The sequence below is a fragment of the Elgaria multicarinata genome, chromosome 2 (assembly GCF_023053635.1).
Source record: "Elgaria multicarinata webbii isolate HBS135686 ecotype San Diego chromosome 2, rElgMul1.1.pri, whole genome shotgun sequence".
In the NCBI taxonomy this organism is placed as follows: domain Eukaryota; kingdom Metazoa; phylum Chordata; class Lepidosauria; order Squamata; family Anguidae; genus Elgaria; species Elgaria multicarinata.
Genome location: NC_086172.1, coordinates 129,967,232 through 129,979,314, shown reverse-complemented (window position 1 = coordinate 129,979,314; position 12,083 = coordinate 129,967,232). Strand labels below are relative to the sequence as shown.

General features: G+C 42.3%; 1 protein-coding gene across 2 annotated transcripts in view; it reads left to right on the top strand.

Annotated features, from left to right (window-relative positions):
* The window catches only part of MAPKBP1 (mitogen-activated protein kinase binding protein 1), a 128,973-nt gene that overhangs the window by 74,702 nt on the left and 42,188 nt on the right, over positions 1 to 12,083 (top strand). For both annotated transcript variants that reach the window (XM_063117689.1, XM_063117688.1), the window contains exons 6-10: positions 2,413 to 2,583; positions 6,056 to 6,193; positions 6,517 to 6,699; positions 7,572 to 7,589; positions 8,506 to 8,666. In XM_063117689.1, coding sequence (XP_062973759.1) covers positions 2,413 to 2,583; positions 6,056 to 6,193; positions 6,517 to 6,699; positions 7,572 to 7,589; positions 8,506 to 8,666 — 671 coding nt within the window. The remainder of the gene's footprint in view (positions 1 to 2,412; positions 2,584 to 6,055; positions 6,194 to 6,516; positions 6,700 to 7,571; positions 7,590 to 8,505; positions 8,667 to 12,083) is intronic.

Sequence of the window (12,083 nt, the reverse complement as noted above, 5' to 3'; positions counted from 1 at the left end):
TTGAGCCTTGTACCTTGAGTACAGAGGATTCTCGGGGTAACTATAGATCAGGGTGAAGGCAACTGGCAGCAGAAATTAACTCTTCCCTGAGATGCAAAATTAGCTTGTCTTTCCTTTGCTTGCCTACAGTCTATGCTGGTAGCATTAAAAAAGAATAGAATTATACATGGGAGGAAGGTCATTTTGAGCTTATAAAGTCAAACAGTCTAAACCCAAATCCAAGTTAATGAATATTTATTTAGGATCAGAAAAGTGGTCCTTTACTTAGGATAGTGGTTCTTCAGAGAGGCTTCTCTGTGCTGAGAGAGGCATGGTAAGGTACACCTCCCTCTGCACAGAGAAAATTAAAAAGTGGGTGGTGATGATGTCAGGGGACTGGGAGAAGGGCAAGGTGATTCCTCTGAGGTGATTGGGTGGACATTCCCCACCATTGAAGTAAAAAGTGAGAACTGTGAGAGATTTCCAATCTTCTCCTAGTAGAAAGAACCGTTAAAGTGGGGACAGGAGAGGGCGGAATTTCAGGCTGTGTGCATGGAGGATGCCTGAAAGGAGACCGATTGCTGTTTAGTGAGGATGCTATGCCACTGAGCCTGGTACATTGGATTTTTTTTTTAAAAAAAAACCAGGTATGTTATTTTCAGGCCTCTCTCTGCACTTGAGGTTTCCCCCTGTCTGTGCACTATCAAGAGGCTTAGTTAACCCTGGCTAGAAAAGGTACCATTTTGCCTGGTTGCCATGGAGATGCCTTCTAATAGGCCTCCTTTTTAGAGGCTTTTGTGAAATCATGAGGAAGCTGTTGAGTAGGAGTTGCCTTTCAGGCCTGTACTTCTCAATATTTCATGTAAAAATATAAATGCTTTGTGTTAGACACAGTACTAGACAAAGATGTTGCTTAACAGAACAAAATAAGAATGTGTATGTTTTTAAATGGTACATTCTGTTTATCATACAGTCTTAACCCCAAAATGTGGTCACCTATGAAGCTAATTAGCCCTCTATACTTCCTAGCTGTCCTTATTGACACTGCTTATTAACAATGCCATTTACACAAGACTCTGATAGTGCTGACCAGGGTTTCCCAAACTTTTCTCTCCTTTTGGAGTTTTCAGTGGCTCTATTGTCTCTTGAGATTTGTGTTCTGAAAGGAGACTGAGTTTGAAGAACTCAGGATTAACTCTGCTCTCTTCCTTTTAAATCTGTCATCACTGTCTTTCATCCATATTCTGTCATCCTGAGGTGATTCAGTTAGGCCAGGCAGGTATTATTTCTTTTAAGCTCTTTGAAACTCCCTGCCAGACTTCCCATGCTCTTCTGGGAGGTCTTATGAAATTCTATGTTAATCTTGTGATCTAAACTGGGTTTAAATTTGCACCTTTGCAACCCAGTGGGTCGGGAGCTAAAGAAGGGGTGGGGAACTTGTGGCCCTGAAGGTGTTGTTGAACTCCCAACAGCTCTAGCCAGCATGGCCAATGGTCAGCGTGATATTCCAGCAACAACTGGTTCCCCATCCCTGGGCTAAAGTGTACTATTGTCAAGGAGCACAGATTCAACTTAGGGCATGTCTGCACCAGCCCTATATCTCGGGATCGTCCCAGGATCGTTCCTGTGCATCCAAATGCCACACAGGGGATCCTGGGAGCAGGTAGGGGCGATCCCTCCATTTCCCTGGGATAACCCTTAGGTGTAGAAAGGGCCTTAGTAAACAAAACGGATCAATTGGTGTATTGCTACACAGTGCTTCATTCCAAAAACAATAGGATATACTCACAGTGAAACATAGCAACTGAAAAATCAAAGAAATGATTTAAGGCTGGCGTAAGGATAGCATTTAAATTGCACTGAATGCAATTCAGGACAGAATGCTGCAGCGAGGCTGTTGAGCGGCGTGCTTGGCCACATACATATAACATCTGTGCTGAAAGAACTGCACTGGCTGCCAGTTTGCTACTGAGCCAGGTTCAAGGTAGCACTGTAGACATGTAAAGCCCTAAGCAACTTAGGACCAAGTTACCTGAAAGATCATCTTCTCCTATATAGATTTATTAGACAACTATGCTCTTCTTCTGGGGAGGCCAGGCCACATCCTGGAGTCTCCTATTTGGTAGCAACATGCCATTGCTGTGGTGGCACCCCCACCCTCTTGAGTCATCTCCCCTCTGTTATATTATTTATTATTAACCTTGCCTTAATTGTGATTAAAAAACAACAACTTAAAAGCATTGCAAATTTTCATTTATGGATTTCTGGAAAACCTATTTTATGTTAGCTGAAGATTTATGTATATGAAAATTGGTGCATTTGGCTTGCCGTACAGACTTCGCAAAATGTCATAATATTTGTATGCATGTGGATGTATTGCAACTGGCGTCCAGGTTAGTATTTGTTGCTCTAGTCACTTGTCTCTGTTTCCAGAGTGGGCACATGCCTGCGGTCCGCGTATGGGATGTTGCTGAGCGGACCCAGGTGGCTGAACTTCAAGAACATAAGTACGGCGTGGCGTGCGTGGCATTCTCCCCAAGCTCCAAGTACATCGTCTCAGTGGGTTACCAGCATGACATGATAGTCAATGTTTGGTCCTGGAAGGTAAAACTATAACAAGATTCTTGTAGTCTTCGCATATGCAGAGGTGGAATCTGCAACAAAAAATTGCAGTTTGTAGTGCTGCTGTTCAGGGTCTGAGCCAGCCATGTCCCCTTCCAGGATGCTCCATCCCATTGCATTCCAACCGCCACACAGATTTTCTATTCCCTCCCCAACTGTCAAATGCCACTTGAACATGTTCAGTCCTCACTGAGGTTTTCCCTTCCTTAGTTCTTTTTTTTCTCCTTCTAAATATTTTTTGTGCTTCCACAAACCTTGTTTCCCCCCGCCCCCAAGCCTATTGATGTCTCTTCCTTGGAGAATTACTTCACTGTTAATAGATAGGATGGCTGATAAAGAAAAAAACATGCTGTTCTCCCATGGCATCTACATGTTTACGGGGAATTAATTTTGTTTATTTAATTAATCTATCCTCAACATTGAGGCTAGAGAAACTTTTCACTTCTTTTGTAACTAATTTGTGGAACAGACATTCCAAAATCTGGTAGCAGCTCAGCTGGAAAGGTTTTCCACATCAGAAAATGGCCAATCTATTTCCTTCACTTCCTCTTCATGGTTATCTAAGACAACACACAATGGGGAATCACAGCAGGCCTTTCCTTTTTACTCCAGTGTTAGGTGGGAACATAGGAAACTGCCCTATACTGAGTTAGACTATTGGTCCATCTAGCTCAGTGTTGTCTTCACTGATTGGTAGTGACTCTCCAGAGTTTTCCCCAGCCCTATCTGGAGATGCCAGGGATTGAACTTTGAGCCTTCTGCATGCAAAGCCCCATGTCCTATCGCTGAGCTACAGTCCTTCCCACCTCAGATGAAAGAACAGCTTCTTTCCTGTCCTATAGACATCCACCCACTCTCAAATCAGAAAGAATCTATGATATTTTGTTTGTTTGAAATAGGTTGTATACATTGTGAACTGTCTTTGGCTTCTCCTCTAGAAGTGAAATGTTTTTTATTAGAATATATCTCTGTCTCTAAGTAGCAAAAGTATGTGTGTTTTTTCTGAGGTTCCTTTTTAGAAATTGATTGGTCCCTGTGATACCGAGAAACAAGGCCTTCAATGATTGTTATTGTTGGATAGTAGAAGTTGCTTCTCCAGGGAAAGAGATTCCTTTGATCACAACTCCAAATAAACAGGCAGTTTTGTTTAAACACGAGTATAGTTTATTTCCTGGTACAATGTAAATATATTCAGTTTTGTGTTTGCATTTTTATTATGGTTGCATATGGGACTTCATGCATAAGCATGTTTAGCACAAGGAAGACTAAAATGGTAAAGATTTTGCATTTGCCAAGTTAATACAGAATAACATATTTACAGAGGATGGTTGTGATAGCCTGTAAGACTTCTAGATTTGGGTGGTTTTTTAAAAACATATTTGTAACCTGCTGTTTAGCCCACTATGATATCAGCCATGTTCAAGGGGTTGCTTTTAGTTTCCTAAATTGTTTCACTGTTCTGTATCAGTTGATATTAATCCACTTGCGTCAAAATATTTTATTCTTATAGGCCAGAATTAGCAGTGGAGGGCTGCTGGCTCCGTTCTCAGTGGGGCCGTGAAACCACCCTGAGTTTCAGTCAGAACCAGTCAAAATGCTAAAGAAGCTATCCAAGGTGCTTCTCTGCCCATTGACATTGGGGTTCCCAGCCTCCAGTGAGGGTTGGTCATAGATAAATCCCAGCTCGACTTCTGATAACCAGACACATGTGTGCCTGCATCTCCTGGATATATCCATTTAGGACCCAATTAAGTTTTTTTGGGGGAGAGAGAGATTCTTTGTGTGGTGGAAGATTAGGCACATGCCTTTCCCCTCAATAGCTTCAAGTTATCTTCACATAACTTTACATTGATTCTCCATGCAGATGTCTAAACAAACAGAAGGCCAAAGTGCATGGTTTCCCCCTTTCCAAAAAAGGGGGAGATTGTACAAATTGGGCATTTGTACAGCTGGGGATCTATGTGGAACACCTACATCATAAGTGATAAGGTATCTGCATGATACAAGAATGTACATACAGGCCACCAGCACATGAAGTTTTTTTCTGGACTGATAAGTGTTTGGATCATGCCTTACTATGTCCTGATTTTGTGAACTATCCCTCCATATCTAGCATCTTGTAGAATAATGCACTAGTACTTAATCCAATATTTTATTACTTTGTTGTACTCCAGTATATGTTTCAAGTTCTAGTTCATGGCAATTTTGCCTCTTCCTGGAATAACCCTATCTAAAATATTTTTAAAAAATATCTAAGCCAATCCATAAGTTTGTTCATAACTCACAAAAAATAGGAACATGTTTCAGTGTTTCAGAAAGTAATGCCAATTTCAGTCTAGAAGTACCTAGGAAGCTGCCGCATACTGAATCAGACTATTGGCCCATCTAGCCCAGTATCGTTGACAGTGACTGGCAGCAGCTCTCCAGGGTTTCAGGGATTTCCCCCCTCACCCTAACTGGAGGGGCCAGGGATCGAACCTGGGACCTTCTGCATGCAAAGGATGTGCTCTGTCACACTGAGCTGTGGCCCCTCCCCTAAAATGGATGGGGAGGCCCATAACTCACTGGCACAGCAGACCTATTTATATATTATTACATTTATATCCCACCTTTCTTCCAATGTGGAACTCAAGGTGGCCACATATGGTTCCCAGATGGTCTCCCCTCCAAGCACTGATCAGACCCAGACCTGCTTGGCTTCAGCAAGGTGGCTGCCTCATGTGCCTTCAGATTGAAATTTTGATATTACTTTCCGTAACACCCTCATATTTAAGTTCATTGTCATATAAAGAAGAGCGTTAGCACGTGTCGTATACCAAGCATAAGGCATATACTGCTACAGTTTTAATATCTAAAAGAACAGGCAACAGTATTACAGCTGGGCTGCAGGCCAACACTTTTTTAAAAAAGATAAGTTTGTGTACATCCCTGTCCAAGATGCTACAAATATTATGCTCTTGTCAATTTCACATCAAAGTCTTCCATTCTTTGCAGTATAACAAATATGTACTTGTGTGTATTTTAGAATATAGTGATGTACAGCCATGTCTTTAAAAGGAAGAATGGTGGAGTCCCCTGCCCTAAATATATGGTATCCCAAGGACAAGAATAGTGGGGATAAGCCTATAAATATGTACAGATGGCTCAAGTGATAGAATTCTTGTTCAGATGAAATGTGGTAGGCTATGCTCTTTCATTGTGTCTACATTGCATCTGGAGCTGCGCAGACCTTATGGACATATATAAATTATATGCACAAAGAAAAAACCTATAAAAAGCAGGGTCCCAACTGCATGTAGAGTCTTTACGCTTAATACATGGAGAAGGGTGGGGGATGTTTTCTCTCTCTCTCCTGTTGGTTTGTGATTTGTTACTCATGGTTTACACTTGTAGATGGAACCTCTTAAATATATTTAAACAAGAGATTTGACCAGCTTGAATATTTTCTTTCCAGAAAAACATAGTTGTAGCAGCCAATAAGGTCTCAAGCAAAGTGACCGCCGTTTCATTCTCTGAGGACTGCAGCTACTTTGTCACAGCTGGAAATCGCCACATCAAATTTTGGTACCTGGATGATAGCAAAACCTCTAAGGTAAGAAGCAGGATGAGGAACCGCAGGTCTGTCAGGGATGGGGAAGGCTGCTGTGGTCAACAGGGAGAAGCAGGTAAGAGAGATAACACAGGGCCTCCAGAAGATTTTTCCTCATGCTCATAACTGATGGCTTGTCATTTCCCAAGCAGTTTCAGACAGATAGCAAATCTGTTGTCACCACTGTTGATGTTGACTTTGTGTGGGAAGGAAATGCTATTTCCCATCATTATGCCAATTTCACTCAGCGTATCTGAGTAATTCTCCTCAGACCCTCTATGCTTAGCAACACAGAGAAGTCTTAACATGTTGTTCCATCTTGCTAGGTGAATGCTACAGTCCCCTTGCTGGGGCGTTCCGGTTTGCTTGGGGAACTGAGGAACAACTTCTTCACCGATGTGGCGTGCGGCAGGGGTAAAAAAGCAGACAGCACTTTTTGTATCACTTCCTCAGGTCTCCTGTGTGAATTCAATGAGAAGAGGCTGCTGGACAAGTGGGTGGAGCTGAGAGTAAGTTCTGAATCTGTAGACCTTGGATATTTGTTCATGGGAGGTGGGAAAGAAAGATGGGAATACATAAGCTGTTGTCCCAGGGCATGGTCTGAAAGCACACAATGTCCTAACCTTGCTGAAATGAACCTGCTGAGATATCTCTCTGGTCAATGTCTGGATAGGATATTCTTGGAAACTTTGTTTGGAAGAAAGATGGGATTAAAAGAGGATATGTGTCTGTCTGTCCATCCATCAGCACCATTGCACTAAGACCATGAAATGTAGACACCTGAAGTATAGAATACATACCAAGAGGACCCTAGGGGTATGCACCTCGGGTGTGTGTGTGTGTGTGTGTGTGTGTATATATATATATAAATTTTAATGAATTTAAATGTGTCCATGTGGTTGGAGCTGGCAGTAACATCTTCAGCCACTAGGGGCAGACTCCCCTAACCAACACATAGCTTTGCAGTCCATACAGTTTGAAACTAGGGGAGATGAGTAGGCCAAGGGACAGGTGAGTAACTGAGGATGAGAAATAGTGATTTGGTCATTGACCATACTGGGTGGGAGTGATGGGACTTGTAGTCCAACGCATCTCGAGGGCACCAGGTTGGGCGTACTATGTAAACTGACTTCATGGTGCACAGTGACCCTAGAAGTAGTAACTATCTAGATCTATGCTCTATAGACACCTAATGCTGTGTTGCTGCTGAACAACATTGTGAAAGCTTTCTCTTCCTTGTGAATTGATAAATTTTATGGGTTTAAAAAACTCACACCCAGGTCCCTTAATCCTTTGTTCATTAGCAGAGATGAATCTCTCTCTCTCTCTCTTTTCCTTCTTTCCCTTTCTGCACTGAAATCACTGTTTCTCTTTTACTTAGAACACAGACAGCTTCACAGTAAGTCAGAATGAAGTCATGTCTCCAGCACTCTATTTTCCCATCATACCTCTCATTTGTTGTCATTTTTTGCAGTTGTGCAAATTGCAGTAGAACGATTTTATTTAAGAAGTGGAATAAGGCTGAGTTTAAATCAGGAAACATGTTTATGCTTCAGTTCAGGGATAGCTTCCTTTCCTGATTCAGAGGAATTCTTTCACAGGAAGGTGGACAAGTGGGACCTGCAATAAAATGTTGCAGTGCTAAGTGTTCATGTTCAATGTTCTAGTCAGCTGGCCATGCTATTCTCCATGATGATCTGTTCCATTGGTCCTTTCATCTGGTTTTCTGTTCTTTCCCTGAACATTTAGTTGGCATGCTGTGGCTATTGAGCATGCATAGTTCTCATCAGGCTGCTTTTGGATCCTTGCCAAGAGTTCTTTTCTACGTATTTCTTTCCGTACTTCTGCAGATCTCACAGTTCTCCCAAGCTTGCTAATATCTCAAACTTGTATTTGGGTGGTTCTGTTTTAGCTACATAAACAACAACACTCACAACCTTAGCATCAAAAATAGAGGCAATTATGATAATAGTTGTCCTAGGAACGACAAGAGAGAAAAGTTCAGCTTAGAATGGAGATCTAGGCCTTAGCTAGACCTAAGGTTTATCCCGGGATCATTCCTGCCTGCTCCCTGTGTGTCATTTACATGAACAGGGATGACCCCGGGACAATCCCGGGATAAACCTTAGGTCTAGCTAAGGCTCTAGACTTCAGGATTCTTTTTTACATTTGGCGGTTTCATCTCATCTTGGTTCACTTTTTTCTTTCTTTTCCACTTTTCCTTTTTCCTGACTTCGATTTTCCATATGCCTTGTCATGAACTACGTGTTGGCTTTGGGAAGAATGCTGCTCACATTGGTGTCTTGTGTCCTCAGACTACAGTGGCAAACTGCATCTCAGTGAACCACGATTACATCTTCTGTGGCTGTGCTGATGGCACTGTGCGGATTTTTAATCCTTCAAATCTTCACTTTGTGACTACACTCCCTAAGCCACACTTCCTGGGAACAGATATTGCCAGCGTCACTGAAGCCAGGTAGGAAAAGAAGAGGCCTCAAAGCCTCATACAGTACCTCTTTCCTCATGACAACATTTTGATGGGTTGTTTTCTGCATGGTAGCACAAAATGGCAAGAGCATTGGGGTTCTTGATCCTGTTTTATCCTATTGTAGTAGATGAAAAGAGAGTCCATAGCTCATTGTAAGAGCAGTACTGGAATCTGCTGTTAAAGCCTCTCAATTAGCAAGCTGAAAAAGATCTCATCCTTGGGAAGGTGCTGCCCATCTGCACAGACCACTCTCGCCAAACCTGGTGCCCTCCAGATGTGCTAGACTACAACTTTCATGAGCTCCAGCCAGCATGGCCAGTGCCCGGAGATGCTTGGAGTTGTAATCCAATACGTCTAGAGGGCACCAGGTTGGGAAAGGTTGACACTCTTCAAATACTTGAAAGGTTGTCACACATAGGAGGGCCAGGATCTCTTCTTGATCATCCCAGAGTGCAGGACACAGAATAATGAGCTAAAGTTACAGGAAGCCAGATTCCGTCTGGACATCAGGAAAAACTTCCTGACTGTTAGAGCAGTACGACAATGGAGCCAGTTATATAGGGAGGTCATGGGCTCTCCCACGCTAAAGGCCTTTAAGAGGCAGCTGGACAGCCATCTGTCAGGGATGCTTTGAGGTGGATTCCTGCATTGAGCAGGGGTTGGACTCAATGGCCTTATAGGCCCCTTCCAACGCTACTATTCTATGATTCTGTGACATAGACAATATGGGATAAACGTGTCAATAGACTCTTGAGGTAAAAGGCAGCTCTGTACATTAATATGACTGAACAGCTATGCATGTTTCCACTGACTTACGAATTTGTGCCTCCTTGCCTCCATCTCCCAAAGTTACTCTGTTTTGCTCTTCTACATCTTTCAAAAGAAAACGTGTTGCTTGCTCCCTCCACCCCCTTTTCTCATTTTTCTGTTACCCTTTTGGGAATTGATACAGGTGGAACAAGCTTCTCTTGGAATATTTGATGTTGGATATTTGGAACTATACACAGGCACACACATGAAAACTTCTCAAGATGTTTTAATTGTATGCCTATCTATCAAGAAAGAAGCTTGATACAAAGAGACACTCAGATCACCTCTTGTTTATCTTCTTCTTGCCTTCCCGTGTTTCCACACAGTGGGCTAGTCTGCATGACATGAGGGTGGTTAATAAGCCATGGTGATTCCCCTAATTACTCCGCCAGGTGCAGGTTGTTGTGACATCCAAACTCAGCAAGGGTGCGTGGCTGGGGTGGTTATCAAACCATCCAGAACTGACTATATTTTGCACAACAGACCCACAGCTACAAGCCACAACACATCACACTACACTGCTGAGGATTATTATGCAAAGCCCCCCAGCGTGTGACCAGGACGTGCAGGCTGGTTAACAAGCCACTGTGGCTTATTAATCACTCCGTGATTGTGCAAAGCAGATCTCTGTCTTTTCTCTTTGAAAAGACAAAGCACGCTGCCGGTGAAAAAGGGACATGTCTGTTCAGCTCTGTAATCTGTAGCTTGGAAAGCCCTGGCCATGTGTACTGTGGTCCCTTGACATGGTTTAGGTAGCTCCCTTTGGACTGCAGTTTTGTCTTGCTTAGCCAGACTTCTACTGGGAAGGGAGAATGAACAACTAAGGAGAGTTGTGTTTTAAAACTGGGAAGATTTGAAATGGGAGTCTATTTGTTTCACTTCTAAAAATCCTCATGTTGTTGGAGGAGTTGGTGCAGAAAACCCTGCATGCTGAATCTTTCTTTTCTTTCTTTTTTTAAACGATTTCTGCCAGCCCTGTGCCTGTCATTTCTTTCCAAGCAGTAAAAATCACATGGTTCTAAAGTATGGGGCTTGGGAGCAGATCACAATTATAGCTGCATGCATTTTATTTTTACTTTAAAGGAAGCTGAAACACGCAGTTGTCATTATAATCAATTCATGGAGTGCATTTTCTGTCTCAAATACTTCTGACAGCCCACGGCTTCATTAATTACTTGGCTTTCAGTGCAATCTCTCCTACATTCCTTGGTCTGCCAGTTCTCAAAAATCTGACCCCTTCAAGTGCCCTAGCACTGTTGATCCTATTTGATATTCCATTATTTCATGCATTTCAGTTGCTATGCTAGTTGTTTGGGAGCTAATATAATGGTCCCTTGCTTGTCTGTTTTTATTTAGTAAAATATCTGTTGAATGGTCTGTTTGGAAACTGATGAGCATCTGAGATGGGGACTGTATAACAAACAATTGTAATACTTAGCAGTCAGTGTAGACTGTAAAAATTACAGTTTGGAGTCTCTCCTCCTTACCCACCCCTTTCTATTATTTCCCCTGTTTTCCCATCCAGCTTGCCTGCATATGGGAGATCCACGTGGAAAATAGGAACATGATAATATAGGATCATGACTATTATAGAACACTTTTTTTTAGAGTAACATAAGCAAAAGAGACAGAAGTTACATAGTAACATAAGGAAAAGAGACAAAAGCTACAGAGCAACATAATTTTTTAAAAAAGGCTCCCTTTTCACACTACCTTAAAAACTGAATTTTGACAATGGGGTATCAAGAGAGGAAGGAAAATAAAAGGAAAAGCAAAGGTAATAGGTGAATAAATATGTATAAATACACGCAAAGCCATCTCCAGATAGCCATCTCTAGTTCCCAATATATTGGTTTATATTGCCTATGGTAAAACAAGCTTGCGCCTGTCCGACCTTTGACCTTCAGGGCCATGGCTTACAGAGTCAAATAGGATGCCTTTTCCCAGAATTCCCTGCAGACTGAGGTGTTGCTAGGTAATTAAGGGTACAATCCTATGCATGTTTAGACAGAAAAAAATCCTGCAACTCCCAGCATGTCCCAGCCAGCCATGCATAGGATTGTACCTAAAAGATCTGGAGCATGGTCCCATATGCCCACCCTGAGAATAATATGTCAGAGGTCTATCAAAGGGTAATAACCAGGATAATGGCACATCCATTTTCAATAGCAGTGTATCTCTGTTCCAGTTACAAACAGTGCAAGAGGGCTTTTGCTTTCATGTCCTGCTTGTTGACTTCTGAAAAGTATTTCTACTTGAAACATTCTGCATTTATAATCTTCTTCTCCAGGCATCCTTCTTAACCCATTATCCCATAACTTCTGCCCTTCCATTTTTGCATACAGACACACACACTTTCTTTCTTTGTTTTCTCCTCCCGCATGCAAATGAAGTTACAGAGCTCCTTTACCTTTAATGATGGTGTGGAAGAGGGAATTTCTGGAACATGCAACTTTTCTCAGCACCACCCCTTCATGTTCAGCAGCACCTGCAGCATTTGCCTTTTTGTACACTACTATTAAAAGTACAGAAGTCATCTTTTCCTTCCCCTCTGGTCACCTTTCCTTATTGATGCCCCTTTCTTCACTACCTGAG